We start from the raw sequence: 15,078 nt of genomic DNA on the forward strand, positions 1-15,078 counted from the left end.
GTTCACCCCGCTATCATCCAGAAGGCGAGGTCAGTACAGGTGCATCAAAGCTGGGACCGAGAGACTGAAAAACAGCTTCTATCTCAAGGCCATCAGACTGTTAAACAGCCACCACTAACACTGAGTGGCTGCTGCCAACACACTGACACTGACTCAACTCCAGCCACTTTAATAATGGGAATTGATGGGAAATGATGTAAATATATCACTAGCCACTTTAAACAATGCTACCTTATATAAATGTTACTTACCCTACATTATTCATCTCATACGCATACGTATATACTGTACTCTATATCATCGACGGTATCCTTATGTAATACATGTATCACTAGCCACTTTATACTATACTATGCCACTTTGTTTACATACTCATCTCATTTGTACATACTGTACCCGATACCATCTACTGTATCTTGCCTATGCTGCTCTGTACCATCACTCATTCATATATCCTTATGTACATATTCTTTATCCCCTTACACTGTGTACAAGACAGTAGTTTGGAATTGTTAGTTAGATTACTTGTTATTACTGCATTGTCGGAACTAGAAGCACAAGCATTTCGCTACACTCGCATTAACATCTGCTAACCATGTGTATGTGACAAATAAAATTTGATTTGATTTGATTTGATAGTCTGTTGGATATCAGTCTGTTGGATATCAGTCAGTTTGGTACTATGTTGGATATCAGTCAGTTTCGTACTATGTTGGATATCAGTCAGTTTGGTACTATGTTGGATATCAGTCAGTTTGGTACTATGTTGGATATCAGTCAGTTTGGTACTATGTTGGATATCAGTCAGTTTGGTAGTATGTTGGATATCAGTCTGTTGGATATCAGTCAGTTTGGTACTATGTTGGATATCAGTCTGTTGGATATCAGTCAGTTTGGTACTATGTTGGATATCAGTCTGTTGGATATCAGTCAGTTTGGTAGTCTGTTGGATATCAGTCTGTTGGATATCAGTCAGTTTGGTAGTATGTTGTATATCAGTCAGTTTGGTACTATGTTGGATATCAGTCTGTTGGATATCAGTCAGTTTGGTAGTATGTTGTAGAAAACACAAAAATAAACTATTGTTAACAAGCTAAAGCGTTTGGATCCTACATACTGTAGTTTACATAGCACTGTGGTAGTCTGTTGGATATCAGTCAGCTGGAAATCAGTCAGCTAGAAATAAGTCAGCTGGAAATCAGTCAGTTTGGTAGTATGTTGGATATCAGTCTGTTGGATATCAGTCATCTGGAAATCAGTCAGTTTGGTACTATGTTGTATATCAGTCAGTTTGGTACTATGTTGGATATCAGTCTGTTGGATATCAGTCAGTTTGGTAGTATGTTGTATATCAGTCAGTTTGGTACTATGTTGGATATCAGTCTGTTGGATATCAGTCAGTTTGGTACTATGTTGGATATCAGTCTGTTGGATATCAGTCAGTTTGGTACTATGTTGGATATCAGTCTGTTGGATATCAGTCAGTTTGGTAGTATGTTGTAGAAAACACAAAAATAAACTATTGTTAACAAGCTAAAGCGTTTGGATCCTACATACTGTAGTTTACATAGCACTGTGGTAGTCTGTTGGATATCAGTCAGCTGGAAATCAGTCAGCTGGAAATCAGTCAGTTTGGTAGTCTGTTGGATAGCAGTCAGCTGGAAATCAGTCAGTTTGGTACTATGTTGGATATCAGTCATCTGGAAATCAGTCAGCTAGAAATAAGTCAGCTGGAAATCAGTCAGCTGGAAATCAGTCAGTTTGGTAGTCTGTTGGATAGCAGTCAGCTGGAAATCAGTCAGTTTGGTACTATGTTGGATATCAGTCTGTTGGATATCAGTCAGCTGGAAATCAGTCAGCTAGAAATAAGTCAGCTGGAAATCAGTCAGTTTGGTAGTCTGTTGGATAGCAGTCAGCTGGAAATCAGTCAGTTTGGTACTATGTTGGATATCAGTCAGTTTGGTACTATGTTGGATATCAGTCTGTTGTATATCAGTCAGTTTGGTACTATGTTGTATATCAGTCAGTTTGGTACTATGTTGGATATCAGTCTGTTGGATATAAGTCAGTTTGGTACTATGTTGGATATCAGTCTGTTGGATATCAGTCAGTTTGGTACTATGTTGGATATCAGTCTGTTGGATATCAGTCAGTTTGGTACTATGTTGTATATCAGTCTGTTGGATATCAGTCAGTTTGGTACTATGTTGGATATCAGTCAGTTTGGTACTATGTTGTATATCAGTCAGTTTGGTACTATGTTGGATATCAGTCTGTTGGATATCAGTCAGTTTGGTAGTATGTTGGATATCAGTCTGTTGGATATCAGTCAGTTTGGTACTATGTTGGATATCAGTCTGTTGGATATCAGTCAGTTTGGTAGTCTGTTGGATATCAGTCTGTTGGATATCAGTCAGTTTGGTACTATGTTGGATATCAGTCAGTTTGGTACTATGTTGGATATCAGTCAGTTTGGTACTATGTTGGATATCAGTCAGTTTGGTACTATGTTGGATATCAGTCAGTTTGGTACTATGTTGGATATCAGTCTGTTGGATATCAGTCAGTTTGGTACTATGTTGGATATCAGTCTGTTGGATATCAGTCAGTTTGGTACTATGTTGGATATCAGTCTGTTGGATATCAGTCAGTTTGGTAGTCTGTTGGATATCAGTCTGTTGGATATCAGTCAGTTTGGTAGTATGTTGTATATCAGTCAGTTTGGTACTATGTTGGATATCAGTCTGTTGGATATCAGTCAGTTTGGTAGTATGTTGTAGAAAACACAAAAATAAACTATTGTTAACAAGCTAAAGCGTTTGGATCCTACATACTGTAGTTTACATAGCACTGTGGTAGTCTGTTGGATATCAGTCAGCTGGAAATCAGTCAGCTAGAAATAAGTCAGCTGGAAATCAGTCAGTTTGGTAGTATGTTGGATATCAGTCTGTTGGATATCAGTCATCTGGAAATCAGTCAGTTTGGTACTATGTTGTATATCAGTCAGTTTGGTACTATGTTGGATATCAGTCTGTTGGATATCAGTCAGTTTGGTAGTATGTTGTATATCAGTCAGTTTGGTACTATGTTGGATATCAGTCTGTTGGATATCAGTCAGTTTGGTACTATGTTGGATATCAGTCTGTTGGATATCAGTCAGTTTGGTACTATGTTGGATATCAGTCTGTTGGATATCAGTCAGTTTGGTAGTATGTTGTAGAAAACACAAAAATAAACTATTGTTAACAAGCTAAAGCGTTTGGATCCTACATACTGTAGTTTACATAGCACTGTGGTAGTCTGTTGGATATCAGTCAGCTGGAAATCAGTCAGCTAGAAATAAGTCAGCTGGAAATCAGTCAGTTTGGTAGTCTGTTGGATAGCAGTCAGCTGGAAATCAGTCAGTTTGGTACTATGTTGGATATCAGTCATCTGGAAATCAGTCAGCTAGAAATAAGTCAGCTGGAAATCAGTCAGCTGGAAATCAGTCAGTTTGGTAGTCTGTTGGATAGCAGTCAGCTGGAAATCAGTCAGTTTGGTACTATGTTGGATATCAGTCTGTTGGATATCAGTCAGCTGGAAATCAGTCAGCTAGAAATAAGTCAGCTGGAAATCAGTCAGTTTGGTAGTCTGTTGGATAGCAGTCAGCTGGAAATCAGTCAGTTTGGTACTATGTTGGATATCAGTCAGTTTGGTACTATGTTGGATATCAGTCAGTTTGGTACTATGTTGGATATCAGTCTGTTGGATATCAGTCAGTTTGGTAGTATGTTGGATATCAGTCTGTTGGATATCAGTCAGTTTGGTACTATGTTGGATATCAGTCTGTTGGATATCAGTCAGTTTGGTAGTCTGTTGGATATCAGTCTGTTGGATATCAGTCAGTTTGGTACTATGTTGGATATCAGTCAGTTTGGTACTATGTTGGATATCAGTCAGTTTGGTACTATGTTGGATATCAGTCAGTTTGGTACTATGTTGGATATCAGTCAGTTTGGTACTATGTTGGATATCAGTCAGTTTGGTACTATGTTGGATATCAGTCTGTTGGATATCAGTCAGTTTGGTACTATGTTGGATATCAGTCTGTTGGATATCAGTCAGTTTGGTACTATGTTGGATATCAGTCTGTTGGATATCAGTCAGTTTGGTAGTCTGTTGGATATCAGTCTGTTGGATATCAGTCAGTTTGGTAGTATGTTGTATATCAGTCAGTTTGGTACTATGTTGGATATCAGTCTGTTGGATATCAGTCAGTTTGGTAGTATGTTGTAGAAAACACAAAAATAAACTATTGTTAACAAGCTAAAGCGTTTGGATCCTACATACTGTAGTTTACATAGCACTGTGGTAGTCTGTTGGATATCAGTCAGCTGGAAATCAGTCAGCTAGAAATAAGTCAGCTGGAAATCAGTCAGTTTGGTAGTATGTTGGATATCAGTCTGTTGGATATCAGTCATCTGGAAATCAGTCAGTTTGGTACTATGTTGTATATCAGTCAGTTTGGTACTATGTTGGATATCAGTCTGTTGGATATCAGTCAGTTTGGTAGTATGTTGTATATCAGTCAGTTTGGTACTATGTTGGATATCAGTCTGTTGGATATCAGTCAGTTTGGTACTATGTTGGATATCAGTCTGTTGGATATCAGTCAGTTTGGTACTATGTTGGATATCAGTCTGTTGGATATCAGTCAGTTTGGTACTATGTTGGATATCAGTCTGTTGGATATCAGTCAGTTTGGTAGTATGTTGTAGAAAACACAAAAATAAACTATTGTTAACAAGCTAAAGCGTTTGGATCCTACATACTGTAGTTTACATAGCACTGTGGTAGTCTGTTGGATATCAGTCAGCTGGAAATCAGTCAGCTAGAAATAAGTCAGCTGGAAATCAGTCAGTTTGGTAGTCTGTTGGATAGCAGTCAGCTGGAAATCAGTCAGTTTGGTACTATGTTGGATATCAGTCATCTGGAAATCAGTCAGCTAGAAATAAGTCAGCTGGAAATCAGTCAGCTGGAAATCAGTCAGTTTGGTAGTCTGTTGGATAGCAGTCAGCTGGAAATCAGTCAGTTTGGTACTATGTTGGATATCAGTCTGTTGGATATCAGTCAGCTGGAAATCAGTCAGCTAGAAATAAGTCAGCTGGAAATCAGTCAGTTTGGTAGTCTGTTGGATAGCAGTCAGCTGGAAATCAGTCAGTTTGGTACTATGTTGGATATCAGTCAGTTTGGTACTATGTTGGATATCAGTCTGTTGTATATCAGTCAGTTTGGTACTATGTTGGATATCAGTCTGTTGGATATCAGTCAGTTTGGTACTATGTTGGATATCAGTCTGTTGGATATCAGTCAGTTTGGTACTATGTTGGATATCAGTCTGTTGGATATCAGTCAGTTTGGTACTATGTTGTATATCAGTCTGTTGGATATCAGTCAGTTTGGTACTATGTTGGATATCAGTCAGTTTGGTACTATGTTGTATATCAGTCAGTTTGGTACTATGTTGGATATCAGTCTGTTGGATATCAGTCAGTTTGGTAGTATGTTGGATATCAGTCTGTTGGATATCAGTCAGTTTGGTACTATGTTGGATATCAGTCTGTTGGATATCAGTCAGTTTGGTAGTCTGTTGGATATCAGTCTGTTGGATATCAGTCAGTTTGGTACTATGTTGGATATCAGTCAGTTTGGTACTATGTTGGATATCAGTCAGTTTGGTACTATGTTGGATATCAGTCAGTTTGGTACTATGTTGGATATCAGTCAGTTTGGTACTATGTTGGATATCAGTCTGTTGGATATCAGTCAGTTTGGTACTATGTTGGATATCAGTCTGTTGGATATCAGTCAGTTTGGTACTATGTTGGATATCAGTCTGTTGGATATCAGTCAGTTTGGTACTATGTTGGATATCAGTCTGTTGGATATCAGTCAGTTTGGTAGTATGTTGTATATCAGTCAGTTTGGTACTATGTTGGATATCAGTCTGTTGGATATCAGTCAGTTTGGTAGTATGTTGTAGAAAACACAAAAATAAACTATTGTTAACAAGCTAAAGCGTTTGGATCCTACATACTGTAGTTTACATAGCACTGTGGTAGTCTGTTGGATATCAGTCAGCTGGAAATCAGTCAGCTAGAAATAAGTCAGCTGGAAATCAGTCAGTTTGGTAGTATGTTGGATATCAGTCTGTTGGATATCAGTCATCTGGAAATCAGTCAGTTTGGTACTATGTTGTATATCAGTCAGTTTGGTACTATGTTGGATATCAGTCTGTTGGATATCAGTCAGTTTGGTAGTATGTTGTATATCAGTCAGTTTGGTACTATGTTGGATATCAGTCTGTTGGATATCAGTCAGTTTGGTACTATGTTGGATATCAGTCTGTTGGATATCAGTCAGTTTGGTACTATGTTGGATATCAGTCTGTTGGATATCAGTCAGTTTGGTAGTATGTTGTAGAAAACACAAAAATAAACTATTGTTAACAAGCTAAAGCGTTTGGATCCTACATACTGTAGTTTACATAGCACTGTGGTAGTCTGTTGGATATCAGTCAGCTGGAAATCAGTCAGCTAGAAATAAGTCAGCTGGAAATCAGTCAGTTTGGTAGTCTGTTGGATAGCAGTCAGCTGGAAATCAGTCAGTTTGGTACTATGTTGGATATCAGTCATCTGGAAATCAGTCAGCTAGAAATAAGTCAGCTGGAAATCAGTCAGTTTGGTAGTATGTTGGATATCAGTCTGTTGGATATCAGTCAGCTGGAAATCAGTCAGCTAGAAATAAGTCTGCTGGATATCAGTCAGTTTGGTACTATGTTGGATATCAGTCTGTTAGATATCAGTCAGCTGGACAACAGTCAGCTGGACATCAGTCAGCTGGACATCAGTAAGTATGGTAGTCTGTTGGATATCAGTCTGTTGGATATCAGTCAGTTGGATATTAGTCAGTTGGATATCAGTCTGCAGGATATCAGTCTGCTGGATATCAGTCTGTTAGGTAGTCCAGTGGGGCAAAAAAGTATTTAGTCAGCCACCAATTGTACAAGTTCTCCCACTTAAAAAGATGAGAGAGGCCTGTAATCCAGATATCCAGCAGACTGATATCCAGCAGACTGATATCCTGCAGACTGATATCCTGCAGACTGATATCCAACAGACTGATATTTAACAGACTGATATCCAACAGACTACCATACTTACTGATATCCAACAGACTACCAAACTTACTGATATTCAACAGACTGATATCCAACATAGTACCAAACTGACTGATGTCCAGCTGACTGATATCCAGCTGACTGATATCCAACATACAGTGGGGCAAAAAAGTATTTAGTCAGCCACCAATTGTGCAAGTTCTCCCACTTAAAAAGATGAGAGGCCTGTCATTTTCATCATAGGTACACTTCAACTATGACAGACAAAATGAGAAAAAAAATACAGAAAATTACATTGTAGGATTTTTTATGAATTTATTTGCAAATTATGGTGGAAAATAAGTATTTGGTCACCTACAAACAAGCAAGATTTCTGGCTCTAACAGACCTGTAACTTCTTCTTTAAGAGGCTCCTCTGTCCTCCACTCGTTACCTGTATTAATGGCACCTGTTTGAACTTGTTATCAGTATAAAAGACACCTGTCCACAACCTCAAACAGTCACACTCCAAACTCCACTATGGCCAAGACCAAAGAGCTGTCAAAGGACACCAGAAACAAAATTGTAGACCTGCACCAGGCTGGGAAGACTGAATCTGCAATAGGTAAGCAGCTTGGTTTGAAGAAATCAACTGTGGGAGCAATTATTAGGAAATGGAAGACATACAAGACCACTGATAATCTCCCTCGATCTGGGGCTCCACGCAAGATCTCACCCCGTGGGGTCAAAATTATCACAAGAATGGTGAGCAAAAATCCCAGAACCACACGGGGGGACCTAGTGAATGACCTGCAGAGAGCTGGGACCAAAGTAACAAAGCCTACCATCAGTAACACACTACGCTGCCAGGGACTCAAATCCTGCAGTGCCAGACGTGTCCCCCTGCTTAAGCCAGTACATGTCCAGGCCCATCTGAAGTTTGCTAGAGAGCATTTGGATGATCCAGAAGAAGATTGGGAGAATGTCATATGGTCAGATGAAACCAAAATATAACTTTTTGATAAAAACTCAACTCGTCTTGTTTGGAGGACAAAGAATGCTGAGTTGCATCCAAAGAACACCATACCCACTGTGAAGCATGGGGGTGGAAACATCATGCTTTGGGGCTGTTTTTCTGCAAAGGGACAAGGACGACTGATCCGTGTAAAGGAAAGAATGAATGGGGCCATGTATCGTGAGATTTTGAGTGAAAACCTCCTTCCATCAGCAAGGGCATTGAAGATGAAACGTGGCTGGGTCTTTCAGCATGACAATGATCCCAAACACACCGCCCGGGCAAAGAAGGAGTGGCTTCGTAAGAAGCATTTCAAGGTCCTGGAGTGGCCTAGCCAGTCTCCAGATCTCAACCCCATAGAACATCTTTGGAGGGAGTTGAAAGTCCATGTTGCCCAGCAACAGCCCCAAAACATCACTGCTCTAGAGGAGATCTGCATGGAGGAATGGGCCAAAATGCCAGCAACAGTGTGTGAAAACCTTGTGAAGACTTACAGAAAACGTTTGACCTCTGTCATTGCCAACAAAAGGGTATATAGCAAAGTATTGAGAAACTTTTGATATTGACCAAATACTTATTTTCCACCATAATTTGCAAATACATTCATTAAAAATCCTACAATGTAATTTTCAAGATTTTTTTTCTTCTCATTTTGTCTGTCATAGTTGAAGTGTACATATGATGAAAATTACAGGCCTCTCATCTTTTTAAGTGGGAGAACTTGCACAATTGGTGGCTGACTAAATACTTTTTTGCCCCACTGTATGTTGGATATCAGACAGCTGGATATCAGTCAGCTGGACATCAGTCAGTTTGGTACTATGTTGGATATCAGTCTGTTGAATATCAGTAAGTTTGGTAGTCTGTTGGATATCAGTAAGTATGGTAGTCTGTTGGATATCAGTCTGTTGGATATCAGTCTGTTGGATATCAGTCTGCAGGATATCAGTCTGCTGGATATCAGTCTGCTGGATATCAGTCTGTTAGGTAGTATGTTGGATATCAGTCAGCTGGATATCAGTCAGCTGGAAATCAGTCAGCTGGATATCAGTCTGCAGGATATCAATCTGCAGGATATCAGTCTGCTGCATATCAGTCTGCTGCATATCAGTCTGCTACATATCAGTCTGCAGGATATCAGTCTGCTGCATATCAGTCTGTTAGGTAGTATGTTGGATATTAGTCAGCTGGAAATCAGTCAGCTGGAAATCAATCAGTTTGGTAGTATGTTGAATATTAGTCTGTTGAATATCAGTATGTTTGGTAGTCTGTTGGATATCACTCTGTTGGATATCAGCAAGTTTGGTAGTATGTTGGATATCAGTCTGTTGGATATCAGTCAGTTTGGTAGTATGTTTTAGTACTGCCAATGTATTACAGTCTGAAATGTCAAGCCAAGCCTTCCAAGACAGACTGCAGTATTGATTGACTGGTACTCAGTCTAATACCCACTCTTGCAGGATCTTGCTGTCTGTGGTCTGAGGGAAGCCAAAGTCCATGACCTCGTCCATCAGCTCATACACCGTCACAAAGTTGTCACGGATACTCTCCTCCTCCAGCTCCTTAAAGTACTCCTTAAACACCTACAGATGGGCACACAGACAGACAACTTAATACAGGATCAATACAATAGGATTGCATTCAATTGGTTGGATACAAGCAGTGTACTCCAGTAGGTACAGTTCAAGTCGGAGGTTTACATACACCTTAGCCAAATACATTTAAACTCAGTTTAAAGGATCACTACTTTATTTTAAGAATGTGAAATGTCAGAATAATAGTAGAGAGAACGATTTAATTCAGCTTTTGTGTCTTTCATCCTATTCCCCGTGGGTCAGAAGTTTACATACACTCAATTGCCTTCAAATTGTTAACTTGGGTCAAACGTTTCAGGTAGCCTTCCACAAGCTTCCCACAATAAGTTGGGTGAATTTTGGCCCATTCCTCCTGACAGAGCTGGTGTAACTGAGTCAGGTTTGTAGGCCTCCTTGCTTGCACACGCTTTTTCAGGGCTTTGTGAAGGCCACTCCAATACCTTGACTTTGTTTTCCTTAAGCCATTTTCCACAACTTTGGAAGTATGCTTGGGGTCATTGTCTATTTGGAAGACCCATTTGGACCAAGCTTTAACTTCCTGACTGATGTCTTAAGATGTTGCTTCAATATATCCACACAATTTTCCTCTCTCATGATGCCATCTATTTTGTGAAGTGCACCAGTCCCTCCTGCAGCAAAGCACCCCCACAACATGATGTTGCCACCCTCGTGCTTCACGGTTGGGATGGTGTTCTTCGGCTTGCAAGCCTCCCCCTCTTTCATCCAAACATAATGGTCATTATGGCCAAACAGTTCAATTTTTGTTTCATGAGACCGGAGAACGTTTCTCCAAAAAGTACGATCTTTGTCCCCATGTGCAGTTGCAAACCATAGTCTGGCTTTTTTATGGCGGTTTTGGAGCTGTGGCTTCTTCCTTGCTGAGTGACCTTTCGGGTTATGTCGATATAGGACTCGTTTTACTGTGGGTATAGATACGTTTGTATCTTTTTCCTCCAGCATATTCACAAGGTCATTTGCTGTTGTTCTGGGATTGATTTGCACTTTTCGCACCAAAGTGCGTTCATCTCCAGGAGACAGAACACGACTCCTTCCTGAGCGGTATGACAGCTGTGTGGTCCCATGGTGTTCATACTTGCGTACTATTGTTTGTACAGATGAACGTGGTACCTTCAGGAATTTGGAAATTGCTCCCAAGGATGAACCAGACTTGTGGAGGTCTACAATGTTTTTTCTGAGGTCTTGGCTGATTTCTTTAGATTTTCCATGATGTCAAGCTAAGAGGCACTGAGTTTGAAGGTAGTGCTGGAAATACATCAACGGGTACACCTCCAATTGACTCAAATGATGTCAATTAGCATATCAGAAGCTTCTAAAGCAATGACATAATTTTCTGGAATTTTCCAAGCTGTTTAAAGGCACAGTCAACTTAGTGTATGTAAACTTCTGACCCACTGGAATTGTGATACAGTGAATTCTAATTAAAATAATCTGTCTGTAAACAATTGTTGGAAAAATTATTTGTGTCATGCACAAAGTAGTTGTCCTAACCGATTTGCCAAAACTTTAGTTTGTTAACAAGAAATGTGTGGCGTGGTTGAAAAACTACTTTAATGACTCCAACCTAAGTGTATGTACATTTCCGACTTCAACTGTACTGTACAGTCGTGGCCAAAAGTTTTGAGAATTACACAAATATTAATTTCCACAAAGTTTGCTGCTTCAGTGTCTTTAGATATTTTTGTCAGATGTTACTATGGAATACTGAAGTATAATTACAAGCTTTTCATACGTGTCAAATGCTTTTATTGACAATTACATGGAGTTGATGCAGAGTAAATATTTGCAGTGTTGACCCTTCTTTTTCAAGACCTCTGCAATCCGCCCTGGCATGCTGTCAATTAACTTCTGGGCCACATCTTGACTGATGGCAGCTCATTCTTGCATAATCAATGCTTGGAGTTTGTCAAAATGTGTGGGTTTTTGTTTGTCCACCCGCCTCTTGAGGATTGACCACAAGTTCTCATTGGGATTAAGGCCTGGGGAGTTTCCTGGCCATGGACCCAAAATATCGATGTTTTGTTCCCCGAGTCACTTAGTTATCCCTTTTGCCTTACGGAAAGGTGCTCCATCATGCTGTAAAAGGCCATTTTTATCACCAAACTGTTCCTGGATGTTTGGGAGAAGTTGCTCTCGGAGGATGTGTTGGTACCATTCTTTATTCATGGCTGTGTTCTTAGGCAAAATTGTGAGTGAGCCCACTCCCTTGGCTGAGAAGCAACCCCACACGTGAATGGTCTCAGGATGCTTTACTGTTGGCATGACACAGGACTGATGGTAGCGCTCACCTTCTCTTCTCCGGGCAAGCTTTTTTCCGGAAATAATCGGAAAGGGGATTCATCAGAGAAAATGACTTTACCCCAGTCCTCAGCAGTCCAATCCCTGTACCTTTTGCAGAATATCAGTCTGTCCCTGATGTTTTTTCTGGAGAGAAGTGGCTTCTTTGCTGCCCTTCTTGACACCAGGCCATCCTCCAAAAGTCTTTGCCTAACTGTGTGTGCAGATGCACTCACACCTGCCTGCTGCCATTCCTGAGCAAGCTCTGTACTAGTGGTCAAGCTCTGTACTAGTGGTGCCCCGACCCCGCAGCTGAATCAACTTTAGGAGATGGTCCAGGCGCTTGCTGGACTTTCTTGGGCGTCGTGAACTATTTTAATACAGATCCCAAGAAACTACTTATCTTCAACACCTTCTTCGCAACAATTGAACCGCTCTCCTTGAAGTTCTTGATGATACGACAAATGGTTGAGTTAGGTGCAATCTTACTGGCAGCAATATCCTTGCCTGTGAAGTCCTTTTTGTGCAAAGCAATGATGACGGCACGTGTTTCCTTGCAGGTAACCATGTTTGACAGAGAAAGAACAATGATTCCAAGCACCACCTCCCTTTTGAAGCTTCCAGTCTTTTATTCGAACTCAATCAGCATGACAGAGTGATCTCCAGCCTTGTCCTCATCAACACTCACACCTGTGTTAATGAGAGAATCACTGACACGATGTCAGCTTTTGTGACAGGGCTGAAATGCACTGGAAATGTTTTTGGGGGGATTCAGTTCATTGCATGGCAAAGAGGGACTTTGCAATTAATTGCAATTCATCTGATCAGTCTTCATAACATCCTGGAGTATATGCATACAAACTGAGGCAGCACTTTGAGAAAATTCATATTTGTGTCATTCTCAAAACTTTTGGCCACGACTGTATATCAGTAAAGCACACACTCACCTCCACCATTTTGTAGAGGAAGGAGTAGACCAGGGCTGCATTGGCATTCTTCTTGGTCATTGCCACCACTGAAGAATAACTTAAGAATGTACTAAAACTGTTGAACAGAAAAGTAACGGGGCCACTGCTGTTTTAAAATACTTTTCACATGGAACTTTTACAACCACTGAGATGGTTGACTCATAAGATTATTTGTTCACAGCATTTCCTTCCAGTTCTGAATAACATGAGATGTACAGATAAATGACATGCAGTGAGGGTGTGAACTGTGAATTGTGTGATGTGTCAGAAGCAGAGACAGTCGTCCTGAGCATGGTAAGAGAGACAGAAGCTTGGTAACCAAGCAGTCGTCCTGAGCATGGTAAGAGAGACAGAAGCTTGGTAACCAAGCAGTCGTCCTGAGCATGGTAAGAGAGACAGAAGCTTGGTAACCAAGCAGTCGTCCTGAGCATGGTAAGAGAGACAGAAGCTTGGTAACCAAGTAGTCGTCCTGAGCATGGTAAGAGAGACAGAAGCTTGGTAACCAAGCAGTCGTCCTGAGCATGGTAAGAGAGACAGAAGCTTGGTAACCAAGCAGTCGTCCTGAGCATGGTAAGAGAGACAGAAGCTTGGTAACCAAGCAGTCGTCCTGAGCATGGTAAGAGAGACAGAAGCTTGGTAACCAAGTAGTCGTCCTGAGCATGGTAAGAGAGACAGAAGCTTGGTAACCAAGCAGTCGTCCTGAGCATGGTAAGAGAGACAGAAGCTTGGTAACCAAGCAGTCGTCCTGAGCATGGTAAGAGAGACAGAAGCTTGGTAACCAAGCAGTCGTCCTGAGCATGGTAAGAGAGACAGAAGCTTGGTAACCAAGCAGTCGTCCTGAGCATGGTAAGAGCATGACTGAGCAGTAACAGGAATTCCTGTTTGGACAGGATACAGTAGAGGTTTCTGTGTTTGATCCACAGGAAGTGGGCGGAGCCGTGTGTCACCAGGGGCGATGAGTCTGCGTCCTCCTCCATCCTCATCATAATGGGCATGAAGTGGTCGACCTCATTCATGTCCATGTTTCCCATGTAGTTACGACTGATCAACACCTACAGGGAAAACACATAACAGGGTGAAGATTTGTAAATAGGGTAAAGTGTTGCACACACATATAGTTATGGCATATCAACACCTGAAACCACACGACACAGAGGGCATTGTAACACATGAATGAAATTCATTTTCAATTCAATTCAGTTCATCTTTATTTAGATAGGATAGTTCACTTGGCACTGTCGGCAGCAATTCTCACCGTTATCCAGGGAGTCCATAGAGGCAGTTATGCAACAGAAGAAATTCAACAAGATCAAACATGGAGCATATGCCCTTCCCCTTGTTGTGAAGGCTCAGCAGTACGCTGTGGAAGATGTACAGCAAATGAAAGGAGCAGCAGCCTCTGCTGGGAGGCCTCTGTTTAGAAACATAAAATAACTGACAACTAATCTGGGATCACAATGCCCAATGACAGCATTGTGTAAAAAAAATATCTCTCTCTCACACACCACAAGATACACTGGAGTGGCGTGAGGGAACTCTCACTCACACACTCGCACACACCCTTTCATTTCAACACCAATAACAAGATGAGTCAGCATTGAGAGTCGCTGGGCTGGAGCCCTCACACTCTGATAGATCAAAGCATATGCTTGAAGGATCTCACACACTGAAGCAGACCTGGGATAACTAGTTTTAGCTATGCTTTTCTGGAGAAACAAAAGATGTGACCAGAACTATTTGAATACAGATTCCAAGAAACAACTTATTTTTAAAACTATTTCAATACAGGCCTGAGAAAGCAACTACTTGTTTAAACTATTTGAATACAGACCTGAGAAAGTAACCAGGACCCTGTCTTTCAAAGATAATTTGTAAAAAATCCAAATAACTTCACAGATCTTCATTGTAACGGGTTTAACACTGTGTCCCATGCTTGTTCAATGAACCATAAACAATTGATGAACATGCACCTGTGGAACGGTCGTTAAGACACTAACAGCTTACAGACGGTAGGCAATTAAGGTCACAGTTATGAAAACTTAGGACACTAAAGAGGCCTTTCTACTG

General features: G+C 40.7%; 1 protein-coding gene across 1 annotated transcript in view; it reads right to left on the reverse strand.

Moving 5' to 3' along the window:
• LOC139409491 (AP-1 complex subunit mu-2-like) overlaps positions 1-15,078 on the reverse strand; it is an 85,205-nt gene that overhangs the window by 61,746 nt on the left and 8,381 nt on the right. Inside the window, exons 2-4 of the mRNA XM_071154706.1 lie at positions 13,907-14,063; positions 12,991-13,058; positions 9,606-9,736 (exon numbers count right to left, since the gene is read on the reverse strand). Coding sequence (XP_071010807.1) covers positions 9,606-9,736; positions 12,991-13,058; positions 13,907-14,063 — 356 coding nt within the window. The remainder of the gene's footprint in view (positions 1-9,605; positions 9,737-12,990; positions 13,059-13,906; positions 14,064-15,078) is intronic.

This window comes from Oncorhynchus clarkii, chromosome 5 (assembly GCF_045791955.1).
Source record: "Oncorhynchus clarkii lewisi isolate Uvic-CL-2024 chromosome 5, UVic_Ocla_1.0, whole genome shotgun sequence".
Taxonomy (NCBI): domain Eukaryota; kingdom Metazoa; phylum Chordata; class Actinopteri; order Salmoniformes; family Salmonidae; genus Oncorhynchus; species Oncorhynchus clarkii.